Here is a 16,885-nt window from a genome sequence, read left to right as displayed (position 1 = left end):
GTAGATTTGTTGGAATTTATTGTATCCCCCTCCAAAAAATGGAATGAATGGAATGAGATACAATCAATTCTCCCAGTTTCTGAGTCTGCTATGTTGCCCAGACAGGCCTCAAACTCCTAGGATTGAGTGATTCTCCTGCCTCATTGTCCTGAGTAGCTTGAACAACAGGCACATACACCGCACCTGGCTCCCAGGTTTAAAATACTCACAGGATGAGCCACGATACATTGCTTCACGTGCACCAAACCCGCAAACAGCATGGAAGGCATCAGGCAAGAGGTGGAACTGCTCAAGACGACTCTATCGTCGACAATGCGATCTAGCTGAGCAAAAATCTTCTTCTTCAGGTCTAGATTTTCAGGAACACATTCCTAGAAAGGACACATTTAATGACAGCTCATGATTGCCAAACACAGGCCCCAAGCAAGGCATTGTATGTTTGCTTCTTTCTGAAAGTGAATTAATTTGGAAATGCTAGTGTTCTGGGCACACTACCCCATCGTGTAGTACCTTGGCATTTGAAACTGAGGCGGAGAGATCTCCATAACCTTTTCCCAGCCTTCTCTCCTAAAGCAGACTATAAAAAGTTCTCTGCCTTCCCTTAAGGCAGGTCATAAGATTATCATTCCAGAGGTGCCCTCTCTGTACCTGGGAAAGGAATGTCCTTATCTCTGAAGACAAGGACATACAGAAGAATCTGAACAAACAGGTCTTGCTGAATCCCCCACTTCATGAACACTAGGACATCCCTCTTTGTCCAGTCACATTCTACATGACTGTCCACTCTTCATCTAAACTGAGCACAAAAATACACTGGTTTCCCTGTTTTTTTGTTTGTTTGGGTTTTTTTTGGGGGGGGGTTGGGGGAGCAATGAGTGTCTTCATTTCTGAAAGCTCCCATGTCATATAAAACTTCTATTAAAAATATATTGTGTACTTTTATTAAAAATATATTGTGTACAGGGGTCTCAGCCTTGAATCTTGTGATAGGTGAGGAAAAGAGTACTTTTTTTTATCCCCTACAAAACTACAAGCAAAATTTTAAAATGGAAAAGGTTGCTAAAGATATGTGAGAAATCTTGAGAACTCTGGAAAGGGAGTGATGAATACGCGGGAGTTTGTTGTTTTGTGTAGGTCTGAAAATTCTTATAATAAAAAAAATCTACCAGGGATCTGGGGGCGCAGCTCAGTGGTAGAGTGTTTGCCTAGCAGGCACAAAGCCCTGGGTTTAATCCCTAGCTGCACAGAAAGAAAGAGAAACAGACAGACAAAGGAGGGAGGGCTCGAGAGGGGAGAAAAGAAAGAAGGGGAAGAAAGGAGAGAGAAGAGCAATGGAAGCCAGTAAAGTCTGCCAACTGAAAATTCTCATCAGAAAAAGTCTGCCAGCTATACAGGGGTGGATACTGCAACATAACTCATAATAGTACCTCCAACAAACGGCTGTAAACCTCGACAGTGTCATTACCACTTATTTCCCCTATCTGTTCTGAGCATCGGCTCAACCTATCTTCAAGGAAAAATCTCATTCTCATGAAATGAACAAACATGTTACATCCACGATTCCCAAAAGTCTTCTTGAGAATTCATTTCTAATTCTGAAAAAAGAACTTTGTTTCTAACAACTAAAAATTGCTTTAGTAGGGGCGGGGAGGGGTGATAGAGAAGTAAATTTAGATTCATTATTGTACATAACAACCACTCTGAAACTGTCATCACAAAGCTTAAGTGAGAGTGAGATGACATCCCCACAAACCAGTGTTGACCCACGGATGGTGCATGTTCCTGGGAACACAGGATGAGGTGGACCATGGGGTCCTGTGGTGGAGGTGAACAGGAGGAGGATGTGTGAGCTGCTCGGACACTCTGGAAAGACTGCAGCTGTTCTGTCCCTCCTGCCACCTGCCCCTCAAGGGATCACACTGGGGTTCACTCCTACCCAAGGTGGGTCCCTGCTCACCTGGGGGCAACAGATACTCTAAGAAAGGACGCATGGACTCCCAACATTCATGGTGACTTTAGCACCACTAATCTAACTATGTTCCAATAACTACCAGTCAGTATCAACTGAGTTCTTGTTAAAAATGCAAATTCTCAGGCCTACTGAATCAGAATGACCAGGGGTGGAGTCCAGGCATCTGCATTGTTACCAACCACTCTGAGGATTCCTCTTCTGACTAATATTTGGGAACCACTATTCTGAGAAATGTGGATCCAAAGTGTGGGTACTTACTACCCTTAAAAAAAAGGGTAGTGAGTGGCGTCTCTTGGCCACCTTTATGTTGGGATTTCCCCTTCCCTAGCTACTCAGGGACAACCAAGAATGTCCTGACAGAAAACAGAAGTATATTGGTACTGTGGTCATTTCATGGGCCTCTAACCACCTGGCTAACTTCACTAAAATGTTAAATACCGTCCAATGTGGTGAACATCATAGTGAAATTAACCAGAAGTGTGCAACAATAGAAATTCAGAGTTGGAATACTGCTAAAAATTATACCACAATCACTCTTTAAAAATAAAGGAAATCTTTTCAAATTTGATTTAATGATATAAAATACTTAATAACATAGTAGTATCTAACATTGAAATCAACTATGTAACTATTTGGAATGTTCATTTCACTTCTATATCATCTACATATGATTTAAAGAGTTTTGTTCAAAGGGGAGGGAGTCAATATTGTATTTGTTTATACTTTTAAAAAATATAATCAAGCCACGTGAAATTTTATTAAGAACAAAAGGTCATATAAGCACCACAACTCAAAGACAGAAGGAAAAAACTGAGTCATTTAAGAACTGTAAAGCCCATTGTGTTAAATCCCCTTATCAAAAGAGGAAAAAGAGCTACAATAGCTGGCTAGTCGTATTGAGTAATTCCTGGATCAGTTAAGTCTGCAAGTTGGGTTAAGTTTAAATGGAGCCTTGTAGCCAAGCCAGAGACTAAGAATGATGTAGATCCCGTGTAAGCTAATAAAAAAGAGCAGTGGTGAATGGCTTCATTGTACGCCTGTCATGCAGATTCTCCCCTGAAATTCTATGCCTTTCTTCAGATCGTCCGATTATCAAAGAGGCAAGAAAACTTGAACCAGAGGAAACCCAAACCTGCTACAATTATGTAAGGGTTTCCAATGGCACGTTGGCTTGAAGTTGGGTTGTTCTTGTTGCTGTTTCTAAAGGCAACCCAATTGCATGAGATGTGCTGGGCCTCTATCCATGTCATACCCTGAGTTCATCACTTTCTATTTATTCAGGTACCCCTGGTCTGCCACACTACATGGGACCCCATGGAGCTGCACTGCCTACCTTAAAGCATGAACTGGAAAATTCACTGTCTATGCCTTCTCAACTCCATCCTGTCTTTGAGGGGCTCTTTCTAGAGAAAGTCCCCAAATGTAAATGTTGGTACTCACTACTATCACTACCACAGATAATCAGCTTGCCTTGGCCTAATTAAAGGTTGGGAGCATCTCTTAAAAATGAGAGGAAGCACTGGTTTTTGTTTGCTTGCTTGCTTTTTGTTTGTTTTGAGAGACAGAGATGTTTAACAAATAATATTGTCATGCACAAACATCACCATAGGCTACCTAGGTTTTGATAAACAGAACAAAACGCTAGGAAGTAAAATTCAACAGAATTTCCCACTTATTACAATTATTGGTGGTACATCAAAAAGAGCTTCCTCTTACTCACTCTTCACTCTCACTGGCTGTCCTTTTGCCCTTCCCAAAGAAACTGAATGATGGTATTACAGGTAATAAGTGTGTGTGTGTGTTAAAAGTAGATCACACATAAATGTTAGTATTTTCTTAGTAGTAAAAGCCACCTGGGTATTTCATTTAATTCCCACGTATTCTACTTTGGAAAATCAGAACAGCCATAGCAAATCAGCTTCCTGGATAACTCCCAGGGAAGAGAGTGCTGGTAAACATGCACTTTTGAAGATTTATTCACTTGCTATGCAACATATACTTTCTAAAAATGTATGAAATGAATAGTAAAAAGGAAATGTTGTTGATTTTTCCCCAATCAACTGAGGCATTTTAAATAGACAGTCTGTCACTAGAAAATCTACATTTGCTTGTGACAAATATCTGGAAGCAATCTTCAATATGTTTTCCAGAAAGAAAAACCAAATTAAAGGACTTCTGTACTTAAAGTAGTTTACAAAGAAGTTCTAGTAGCAATTTTAAAGTGAGAAAGAGACATGGCTAGAAAAGACAGAGGAGCCAAAGTCTTGCTGTAATCATGGCAGCAGAAGGGAATTCACGCTTAGGTTGAAGATGAAAGCAATCTACATCACTATCTTTCTGCTAACATCAGCTGAATCTCCAGCTTCAATCTGTCTAATTAACACCCCCAGCTTCTCTTCCAAGTTTCTTCCAAGAGTACAATCTCAATTCTCTCAGATTAATAGACTGTTATGACTACACTTCTCAACAGGTGAACAGGAGGAGGGGAAAAGGGAGAGGAAGAGGGGAGGAGGTTTCCTGTTCTAGAAGTAGTAGTATAATATGTTTTTTAAAGAGAGAGAGAAAGAAAGAAAGGCAAAGGGTAAATTAGTTTCAACATCACAGGCAATCTATGGCACTGCCCTAACCAGTAGCTCATTTTTTCCCTTAAAAATCAAGTTCAAAGTTGCATATGACTGTAGAGATTTCTAGCCATGTCTCTTTCTCACTTTAAAATTGCTACTAGAATTTCTCTGTAAACTACTTTAAGTTATGTACAGATTTCTATAGTCATCTAGGACAAATCATACGCAATCAAGAGAGAACTTTTCAAAGTAAGAATCTGTATCGAGTATGTTTAGGAATTAACTTCCTGGGGCTTAGGTGTTCCACTTGCAAGGATCATTGTTGTTTGCTTTAATCTAAAGATCAGTCCTTTCTCAGGGTTACCACAAACCCACAGGAGGAGAGCCTGGCATGGGCTTCGTTGTTCTCCTGCTATGTGTCTATTCCCATCCTCATTCCAGTAATATTTTGGCACTATTTATAAATCATTTACTTAAAACTTAAATGCTTGACATGAAAAAAAAACCCACAATTTAAAAAACTATTTAAGACTGCAATTATCCTATAGTTTGACCATACTTCTAATATTTCTCATGAGGAAAATTGAGTTTATTTGTTTTTTAAAACAAAGTGCTGGGAATAGCATAAAACACAAAACTGAAGAAAGATTCTTCAAGTGAGGTGTAAGGAATGAATTTTTAAGATGAAAAATGGTAAATAAATATGTCAGTTTTGAGGGACTTCAGTAAGTGACAGTAGCTGGCAATCACTAGGTCTATTTATGATCAAAGAGGAAGAGCATTAAATTCCAGTTGACAAATGAGGCTTTGTGAGGACTACACAAGTTATTTTTTTATGTAATTCATTTTCTCTGTCTATGGATTAACATTAACTCATATCCATCAGTGACCTCAGTCTGTGATGTGGCAATTCTCATTAATCCATCTGTCTACAGTAGGAACCAAGAAGTAAAGTTATTTATGCCTATAGTGGCAAAAATGAAACAGAGCTTTAAAAAGTTATTTTAAAGGCAGTTTTCTCATCTTAAATTGATACACTCTCTCTAGTTGCTGGGACAAGAAGTTTGCAATAAGGGAAAATACTTAGACTAAGAATAGAGATTTTTAAGAATAACTGGATTTACAAGCTTCAGGTAGGAATTTTATGGCTTTTTAAAGAAGACATTCTGGCTATTTCCATTATTTTAGTAATACAATTATCCTTTAACCACATTTGTTTTATTTAGCTTTGATACTAGACATTATATTTGCCTCTTTTTTTCCTGATTTCTTTTTTTATTCACTGAATCTCTCGTCCTTATCTATGTCACAGAAAAGAACCAAACTCTTATTCTCTTTAAAAAACAAACAAACATTTGTTTCAGCTTATGTAAAGTTTTCCTCTTTTAAAAATGAGATTAAGGACTGGGGTTGTGGCTCAGCGGTTGAGTGCTCGCCTAGCATGTGTAAGATGCTGGGTTCGATCCTCAGCACCACATTAAAAATAAATAAATTAAGTAAAGGTATTATGTCCAACTACAATTAAAAAAATACTTTAAAAATAAAATTAAGTAGCAGAATACAACAGTTACTAATATGGCATTATGTAAAAATGTGGATGTGTAACTGATGTGATTCTGCAATCTGTATTTGGGGTAAAAATGGGAGTTCATAACCCACTTGAATCTAATGTATGATCTAATGTATGAAATATGATATGTCAAGAGCTTTGTAATGTTTTGAAGAACCAATAAAAAAATGAAATTAAATTTCATTTTCTTTAATATCCTTATTTGATTTTTTTCTATGGATCAAGAATTTCTAATAACAAATTCAGTTGATTTAGCCCTCTGTGTTGCTATAATTCTGTGGCAATATGAATACACATTCATGGGGTTGTGTGTGAATTATTGGGAAATATGATTGCCCCTGCCTGTTCTCTAAAGCATTCAGAAAGTCACCAAGCAGAAGGCTCTAGGCCAGGCACAATGTAAAGCGGCATGGCCTACTGCCTCCCCTCACCAACACTACAAAGATCCCTGGGAAATATCGGAGTCAAGGGCAAGACAGTGAGGTCACCCTCTTGGTGAAATCAATGATCTGCCTTTTAAGGCCACCTAAAACAAGCACTTGGAATGCTACGGCATGGCTCTGTGTGATGTTATGATTCTTTTTTTTTTTTTGGTTTTGACTGTGGTTCCTGGAAGGAGTTGTGACTCCCTCCTTAAGGCAAGTGATAGAAACCCTAATCTTCCCTGCCTTCAGCTGGACAAAAATTCTCTGATTTAATAATAGGTCCTAAGACCCTCCTCATTCCAGAGAGACCCTGCCCCAGATCCTGGAGGAGGAATGTTGCACAGAAGCCAAGCAGAATGCTGAAACAGTCAGACCTTTATGGATCTCCCCACCAGGCCTCTTAGCATTGATCAGACCCCTCTTGTCCCATCACATTTTGACACAGCCATTTATGCTTGAATGATGCCTATGCAATGAAGTCTTCATAAAAACCCAAAGGAAGGGGTTCAGATGAGTTTTGGATAGCTGAACAGGTGGAGAGTCCTGGAGGGCGGCATGCCCAGAGAGGGCATGGAAGCTCTGCATCCCTTCGCCCACACCTCACCCTGTGCATCTCTTCATCTGTAGCCTTTGTAATATCCTCGATAAGAAACCAGTAAATGTGTTTCCCCAGTGAATGTAGCAGCTCTGTGAGCTGTTCAAGCAAGTTAATCAAACCCCAAAAGGGGGCTGTAAGAACCCTGATTTATAGCCATTAATCAAAAGCTCAGGTAAAACAACCTGACACGTGTGATCATAAGCGTAAGGGTGAGTAACAGTCTTGGGGAGTAAGTCCTCAACAAGTGGGGACTGGACACTGCCTCCAAGTAGGTAGTGTCAGTCTGACTTAGATAAAAGGACACTGAACTGGTGTCCACAGCTACAGAACTGACAGCTTGGTGTAAAAGGAACCCCCAATCCCCTCCCCCACATGCACACATCTGAACTCAGTGTTGTTTGCCATGAGAGAGCAGAGGAAAACAGACACTTTGTGACTGACATGTACTCTGTTTAACAATAGTCCTCATATTGTACCTTCTCCCATCAGGAAAGACAATAGAGAAATTAAAAAACAGAGAGTCAATATAAATGCATATATGTTTATGGTTTATTGGTTTGTGTGTTTTACTGAAAGTTGACCTTTGGCCTATGATAGAATCAACTAAAAATAGCCCTTTACCAGATTTCCCCAATAGGTACCACAGTGGCTATGGGGAAAAAAAAAAAGAAGAAAGGAAGGAAGGAAGGAAGGAAATGCATATGACCCTAAAAACAAAGGTGGATAGAGAATTTCATGCTGTTTTTTAAAAATTAAGAGAGAGAGTATGTGTATGCTAGAGGACTTCTGGTTCTAGTGATATGATGACTCAGAAAACTTTGTCTTACCTTCAGTTTAAACAATGGAAAATTCTATATAAAATAATCATCCTTTTAAATAAGAGCTGAGCTCTTAGGAAAGCAAGAGAATCAGCCCATTAAAATCAAAGCAGCCAGTATTAGAGCCAAATTTGGGGCCACTGGGATGTGGAGTAGATTTCAGTGGTTTGAAGTGAGGATTGGTTCATATAAACCAGACCAGAGAAGATCTACCAAGAAGACCCTTACAATAATTAAGCAGAAACCCCAAACATATTTGTTTTTTTAAAAAATACTTTTTTTTTAGTTGTAGGTGGACACAATACCTTTATTTTATTTTTATGTGGTGCTGAGGATCGAACCCAGAGCCTTCCACATGCAAGGTGAGCGCTCTACCACTAAGCTACAACCCCAGCCCCCCTAACATATTGGTAACATAAGTTCCTCTTCTTGTCAGAAAGCTTTATAACAGAATATCAGCAAAAAATTCTACTCAATATGGGATAGAACTTCCTATTTCTTATAAGGACTAGGTTATTCTGTCTTGCAAAAACTAAGGTTGGCCGCAGACTGGATAATGTCACTTCTGCTTTTGTTGTAAAACCTCTCACTAATCTAAAACATGGGACAAGAAGCACTTTCTGTGAACTCAAGGGGAAAAAAAAAAAAAACCTTTCATGTAGACTCCTACAAAAATGTAGATCTCCAAGCTCTGTCCTGCTGGGTATAAAGTTCTGAGAATTTCCAGACTCAAGAATCTTTCAGGTAATTAGCCCCTCTGGACCCTGTAGCCAATAAACCTGCTTCCTGAAAATTCTTTGGGTGTCCAGCCTCTTCTATCTTACATCATTTGGCACCCCAGATGGGATCATGGAGGTGAAGATGGCCTTTCTGCCTCTCATCTCTGGGGTCTGGCTTCCCTTGAACCTTTGAGGACAATGCTTCTCCTTGATGCACCACAGGCGACTCTTTGCCTGAAGGCAAAATGATTCACCCAGTGCCCGAATGGCAGCCCCAAAGCACAGGGGAACCCACAAGGAGCAGGAACCAGGAATAGGGAACTTGGAGCACTGCCCAACTGAACAGGCAGGTCCTGGGTCCATTAGTGGTATTCCACCTGACTTCCCCATAAAGGCCTATGCAGATGGAAGAGAGGTTTCAATCTTTTGAGGGTCCCTGTATAACCTCCAAAAGGAGTTGAAGTTGAAAAGAACCCGGGGAGTCACCCTGTTCAGGGAATGGTCCCTGTTCAGGGTCAATGAGCAGAGGGGAAACCATGACTCCTTCTTTGGTTTTAGAATTTTTGGAATTTGGGCAGTATAGATTCTAAATTTTGCTCTGACCACGTCTGAGTGAAAGTGAGTGAATGAGACGGACAGTGGAAGGGTTCCAACCCATGGGCCAAAGCAAATGCAAGGTCCCAATCCACAGTTTGTGATATTGAGGTAGAATTCTACCAACCAACATCTAGGTGGAAGCTCCAGGTTGTGGGTTGATACCGACCTGCAAGACTAAGAGGACCCTAAATCCCCAATGGGGGAATGGCGAGAGATGGAGGAAGCGAGTTTTGTCCTTAAAGTATGACACCAATGCAGGATGGAATATGGGAGGTACACAAAGTAAAATAAGCCCTTTGAAATTTATGTTAGAAACTTTAAGAAAGGTTTTAATAGTAACTATGGGGTGAAACTTACTCCACAAAGGTTATATATTCTCTGCAAACTCCCAACCTTTGATATGGGATGACCATCGAAAGATCTTTAGACAAAAATGTCATTGGCGAAGTCCTTTTAATGGTTGTCAGAACCCCTAGACACCCATATCAATTCCCTTATATTGATATATTGACTGCTAGCAAGAAATAATACAGAATCAGTCCCCTGGATTGAGAGCCTATCTGGAAGGACAGACCAAGTTGATATTAGCTCAGACTATAGGAGTCTCTAAGACCTAACTAAAGGGAACTAAACAGAGAGAAATGTCTGACAAATGACAGAAAGGAAACCAGTTTTCCCTGTGAGCCAGAAGAGAACCCACCACCCTATGTGCCACTCTACCCAACTTTGCCAAGGCCACTGAGACAATAGGCTGTCCCCTCAGCTCTCTTGTCCCCAGAGGCAGCAGACCGTGGCCCCTCCACACTGACTGTTCCTTCCTATGGATGTCCTCAGTGCCAGAGGCTTCCCCAGAGCCAAAGACTCCTCCACCCCACAAGACCAAGGCAGAAAACTTGTCCCAAGACCAAAGGCGTAACCCAGATGAGGGATCTCCAGGTGCCTCTACAAGAGACTAGAGAACCTGCCTATGTTGACCAGAAGGGAAACATCCGAAGGGCACAATGCATTTTTGTGTGCCAGCCTTTCACTGATCTCTTGAATTGGAAATATCTTACTCCCTCCTACATGGAGAGAAGCCCCAGGCCATGATTGATCTGGTGCAATCCATTATCCAGACCTACCAGTGCACCTGGGTTGATGGAGGAATGCAGACAGGTGACCCAAACAGCTTTAGAACAGATAAAGGAACGTGCTCCGGACACACAAGGCAACATGCAAGCCTATGCTCAGACCCACTTCCCTGATATATACCCAGGGTGGGACCCCAACAAAGAGGAAGACCTCCTAACGATAAAGAGATGTCAAGAGGCCCTCATAGTCAGCCGAAAAGAAGGGGAAAGAACAGCCCTAAATATGAACAAGATATATCAGAAGTATTCCAAAAGCCTGATGAAAGTCCCAGCCATTTCTACCAATGACTGTATAAAACCTTCCAACTCTTGGCTCCTTTTTGATCCTGAGGCACCATGTAACAAGCAAATGATCAACACAGCCTTTAGGAGACAAGCCCAGATAGACATTCACTGAAAACTCCAAAACCTTTGCTGGACTGTGCTGAAAAGAATGCCAATAAGCTGACTGAAGGAGCCACCACAGTGTTCATCAACTGAGACCAAGACGCTCAACGAGAGGCAGACCAAAAGATGAAGAGGAGATGGGTCTCTTTGTAGCTGCCCTCACCACAAAACCAGAGGTCACCCAAAGAGGTTCCACCAGGACCAAGTCAAAACAAATATCAAAATCAGGGCCAAATGCAGGGCCAAAGGAAGATCTGAGTAGAAGGACCACCATATCTGGGGACAAGGCTGAAACTAAGCTGATATGCCTACTGCCATCTAGAGGGCCACTGGAAAAAAAATGCCCCCAGTTGAAGGCCAATTGACCTGAACTAGGCTGCCACCGGGCTTCAAAAACTCACCAACCATCTTCTTTGGAACAGCACTAGCTTCTGATTTGAAAGCCTTTCCTGCAAAATGACATGGATGCTGGCCTTTGATATGGATGCACATTGCTCCAATATGCAGATGATCTATTGCTGGCAACCTGAGAAAACTGCGTAAAGGGGACACAACCGCTTCTTACTTTCCTACATGAAACGGAATACAAAGTCTCAAAGAACAAAGCCCAAATCTGTCAATAAAGAGTCAAGTACCTCGATTTCTATCTGACTCAGGGACCGTGGCATCTGGGCTCCAAGTGCAAACAGGTAGTCTGCTCAACTCTGGTCCCTTCTACCCACCACCAGATCTGAGAGTTCCTCGTGCTGCCCCATTCAGCTGTATATGGATCCCTAACTTTTCAGTTATGGCCAACCCCTCTATGAGATCACAAAGAGAGGAAAATAGGATCCTCTGATGTGGGGACCAACACAACAAAAAAGCCTTTGAGGACATTCAACAAGTACTCACCAGTGCACCTGGGCTAGGACTCCTTGACCTCACAAAGCCTTTCTCTCTGTATGTCCATGCATGGTCTAAGCTGTAGGAGTCCTAATGCTGGGACATGGCACCATCCAGCAGCCTATCTTTCTAAACAGCTAGACTCTATGATCAAAGCTGGCCATGTTGTGTATGGCCCTTGCAGCTGTGGCCCTTCTACAGGTTGACAAGCTGACTGTGGGACAGGGACCGACACTGTACTGGCACTGTTAGGATTACAAAGGACAATACTGGCCGACTAATGTGAGGATGGTCAGATACCAGAGCATGTTATGTGAAAATCCACATGTCCACATTGAAGTCATCTGAACTCTAAATCCAGCAACTCTGCTGCGCACTGGAACTGGGTAACCTAATCACAACTGCACTGAGGTCACAGATAAAATGTTCTCCAGTAGACCACACCTGGCAGACCAGCCCCTCAAGGACCCTGATGTGGAATACTTCACAGATGATAGCAGTTGCAAAGAAGATGAATACATCTTGCTGGATACACAGTGGTTGCTCTGGACTCCACCATTGAGTCAAACTCTGTGCCTCAGGGAACTTCAGCACAAAAGGCAGAACTTACTGCTCTGACCTGAGCACTCCAATTGACGAGTGAAATCTGTGTCAATATTTACACAGATTCAAAAATATGCCTTTGCCACTCTGCATGTTCACAAGAACTTATATGAAGAAAAGGGGCTAATTAATGCAGGAGGAAAAGGCATCTTCTAGATGTAGTATGGGCACCCAGAAAAGTTGCAGTTATGCATTGCTGGAGCCACCAAAAGGGGAACACTGTGGATGGTCAGAGAATCTAAAGAACAGATTACATACATACATACATACATACATACATACATAAATAAATAAATAAAGCAAGCAAGCAAGCAAGCAAGCAGCTTACAAAAATACAGAACAGGATGGTGGAGATTTTCTGATGGCCAAATAGCCATCCCTGAGACTCCAGCCCTGCCTTCATCAGGCAGTTTCACAGAGGAACACATATTGGCCAAACAGCACTTGAGACAGTTCTGAGTCTTTTGGTTTTTGTGTACTTTTATCCTGGCTAGATAGAAACCTTTCCAACCCACACTGAAAAGGCTCAAGAGGTAGCCAGGGTGCTGATTCAAACAACAGACCAGTTTTGTGTCAGGAATGATATATTTATTGGCCAAGAATTCAAAAATCAGATGAAAGTTAGGCCACAGAGTTCTGGCAAAGTAGAAAGGATGAATAAGACTTTAAAGGCTCAATTAGGTAAACTGTGTCAGGAAATTCACCTGCATGGGACAAACTCCTCCCTATTATACTGTTAAGGATTAGATCCACTCCCACTAAGAGGACTAGATTCTCTCCTTATGAGATAATATATGAGAGGCCTCTGCCACTTATCAGGGGATTACAGAGAGACTTAAAGGAAATAGGAAAATTAACATTGAGACAACAGCTTCTAGCTTTAAGGAAAACCTTACAGACTCTCAACCAAAGAGTCAGGGAAAAGTTGCCAGTAAATTTGTAAATCTGACCACAGATGCACACTCCTTCAAGCTTGGAGACTCAATCTGGGTCAAAGAATAGAATATTAAACCCCTGAAATCTCTTTGGAAGAGCCCTTTCACTGTTATTTTATCCACTCCAACTGCAGTAGAAGTTACAGATAGGTTCCTAGATTGATTACACCAGGATCAAGCCCAGAGCCATGGGCTGGAAACGCACTCTAGACCCCATTGCACCCCTTAAGTTAACCATCCAGAGGAAGGAAACACCAGAGAAGTCTGAGGATCAGAAGGACAACAGCCCTGCTCTAGTCACCCCTGAAGCTCACTAACCTGCACAAGGCCAAAGCTTAAAGAAACAACAGCCCTGCTTCAGCCACTTGGGGGCTGGCTGATCAACACAGGTGCAAGATAAACTTATCACCAGGACAAATGGACCCTTTCATCCTATAAGGTAGTTCTTATTCTGTAATGCATGTACACCCTTTACTTCTAGCCATATATATAATTCTCTCTTTGGGTTTTTTTTTCCTACAGGTTTGACAATAGTAATTCCTCTTGGCAACAAAATTTCACTTATAATTTTTACCTTGCTCATATAGGTTTTCTAGGGCTTGTTTGGTGCTATTAGTTTGGCTTTGTTAACTTATAGTGTGTTTAACCAAAATAATGGTCTATCACTTAGTTTGGTTTCCTTTGATAATCTTGGGGGCTCTACCCTACCCCTGACCCAATGGTAGAAATCATGTGAACTGTATGCCAAGTCAATCTATTATGATTAGGGGATTATAAAAAATATACATAAATATGAAATATATAAGACCTGCCCCACTGGAGTGATACTATAGTTGAATGACTATTTGTCTCTGGAAAACATCTAGTAATCCCCTTATGTGAGGATCTAGGGTCAAGTAAAAAGAGATAAACTGGGAAAGGACTTAGTCTAGGAGGTCAACAAACTTGGGGGAAAGATGACTGCCACCTCAGAAGATTATTGCCACTTATGGTCCTGCTACCTGGGAATAATGGCAATTGGAGCTATAGAACTCCAGTTTATTTGCTAAACTGGATTGTTCACTTACAAACTGTACTGGAAATTATTACTAATCAAACTGCTACAGCCTTTGACCTCCTATGGTTTTCTACTCTTGGTAGATGCAAAAGCTTAATTGGCATAATAGGTATTATGCTATTAACCTGTTTATTTCCCCCATGTTTGGATCCCCTCTAAAACTATTGGGTCTATTATAGAAACAGCTGTTAAAAGAAAGAACAACAACTAAGGTTATAGCATTATATAAAGCTTTAAGCAAAGAGGATGACAACGATCTTTGATTTAAATAATTAAGTAACAATCATCAAAGGGGGGAATGAAGCAGACCAGAGACCCCTACCAAGAAGACCCTTATCATAATTAAGCAGAAACCCTCAATATATTTGTAACTTTTAAGTTTCTTTTCTTGTCAGAAAGCTTTATAACCAAATTTCAGCAAAACTTTCTACATAAAATTCAATATGGGATGGGACTTCCTATTTTTTTGTGAGGAGTAGGTTACTCTGTCTTACAAAAACTAAGTTTGGCTGCGGACTTGATGATGTCGCTTCAGCTTTTGTTTTAAAACCTCTGACTAATCTAAAAAAAATAGGACAAGAAGCACTTTCTATGAACTCAAGAAATAAAAAAAATACTTTCTTGTAGACTCCTAAAAATGTAAACCTCTAAGACTCCCTCCCTACTCAGGCAGAAAGTTCCAAGAATTTCCAGACTTGAGGTTCAGAGAATCTTTTAGGCAACAGTCCCTCTGGACCCTGCAGCCAATAAACATGCTTTCTAAAAATTCCTTGGGTGTCCAACTTTCCTGTCCTACATCACATAATGCCTTCACAAAGGGTTGAAACCACAGGCTACATGACTCAGGGAACTAAAACCAAAACCCCTAGAGTAAATCCTGGCTTTTCAAAAGGCTGTATTTTCATTGAACTAGTTGATTAGTCTAAACAAAAAAGACAGCCTATCTGCTGAGGATGAATATAGAGAAACTGGTATAGATCTGGGCTCCAGTCAGGAAGGTCTTAGGGGCAAAGGAAGGATAAATTAACATGTGAACTCATATTTACAAGTCTGGATTTCATCCAGGTGTGAGGTTCAAAGTTGAACTACACACTTGGTCTGAACTCTCCCAAGCCAACATAACAACACAACAATTTCTTCCAGGCTAACAATAAGCCTGGTAGAAACACATGCGTGCACCCCCGGCAAAAAAAAAAAAAAGCCTGGAGGAATACTTGCTAAAAGAGGTCATATCTTTCTTTAGTTTCATATAGTAAAGAGCCCCAAGGAAGAAAGTCATAACCCAAAATTATAAAACCACCTATACAGAGAACAAAGATTAGAATCAGATAACAAAGAACCTCACATAGCTGAAGAAAAGGAGAGTCTAATAGAGTAAGAAATGATCAGGCCCAGATAAGGCAGATTAGAAAAAATAAACACTAAGCGGAATATCTTGAAATTAAAAGAGAGCCATTGTAGGAAAAAATAAAAACTTAATAGGTTAAGCAACAGAATAAACACAGCTAAAGAACAAATTAGTAAACTAGAAGATACAGTTAAAGATATTACCCAGAATGCTATAGAAAGACAAAATCTAGAAAGCAAAAACTGCCATCAAAAAGGACATTCTGACAAACCCACTGTTATAATGTAACATTTTAACACACCTCTGTTGATTACCAATTGTGTAAACATACAAAAATTCAGTAAATACATGGGGGAAAGAAAAAAAAAACAATGACTACTGAATAGATCAAGAGGCCTGTAACTATTTACTGAAAAATACATATTCTTTTTAAGCACATGTGAAATATTTATCAAAAGTGTCTAAAATATTCATTTGCATATGTTTATCCAGCCTTGCATCCCTGGGTGAAACCAACTTGAAAAATAGTGTACTTTTTTTCTGTTAGCACATTATAGCTATATATATTAGTTGGGTTCATTCTGACCAATTCATACATGAATCACTCCATTTCAGTCCCTGTTCCTCCCTTTCACTCCCCACCAATCCCTCTTCCACTCCACTGATCCTCCCCTTGCTCATCCATTTATCCATTCTTGATATCGTCTTAAAGTATTTTTGAATGCACCTTGATAATAATTTATTAAGAAGTTTTGCATCTAGGTTCATCAGGCATATTTGTCTATGGTTTTATTTCCTTGATGTGTCTTTATCTGGTTTTGTTATCAGGCTGATACTGGTTTCACAGAATGAACTCGGGAGATTTCCATCTCTTTCTGTTTCGTTAAATAATTTGAGAAGGACTGGCATTGTTTCTTTTTTAAAGGTCTGGTAGAACTCAGCTGAGAATCTACCTGATCCCAGGCTTTTCTCCATTGGAAGGCTTTTAATTATTGCTTCAATTTTATTGCTTGATATTGGTCATTTAGGTTTTCTATAATCTTTTGGTTCAATTTGGGTAGCTCTTATGTGTCTAAAAATTCACCTTCAAGATTTCTCAACTTACTGGAATATAAGTTTTCAAAATAGCTCCTAATAATCCTCTGGATTTCAGCAATATCTGCGGTACTATCTCATTTTTGGATCCAATTTTGTTGATTTGGGTCTTTTTCTTTTGGTTAGTTTCACTAAGGATTTATCAATCTTGTTTTTCTTTTCAAAGAACCAACTCTTTATTGCAT

General features: G+C 40.3%; 1 protein-coding gene across 2 annotated transcripts in view; it reads right to left on the bottom strand.

Annotated features, from left to right (window-relative positions):
- Cryl1 (crystallin lambda 1) overlaps positions 1-16,885 on the bottom strand; it is a 131,249-nt gene that overhangs the window by 31,816 nt on the left and 82,548 nt on the right. For both annotated transcript variants that reach the window (XM_005338618.4, XM_078015704.1), the window contains exon 4: positions 210-371. In XM_005338618.4, coding sequence (XP_005338675.1) covers positions 210-371 — 162 coding nt within the window. The remainder of the gene's footprint in view (positions 1-209; positions 372-16,885) is intronic.

This window comes from Ictidomys tridecemlineatus, chromosome 6 (genome assembly GCF_052094955.1).
Source record: "Ictidomys tridecemlineatus isolate mIctTri1 chromosome 6, mIctTri1.hap1, whole genome shotgun sequence".
Classification (NCBI taxonomy): domain Eukaryota; kingdom Metazoa; phylum Chordata; class Mammalia; order Rodentia; family Sciuridae; genus Ictidomys; species Ictidomys tridecemlineatus.
Note: the sequence above shows the minus strand (reverse complement) of the source record. Positions and strands in the feature narration are given on the sequence as shown.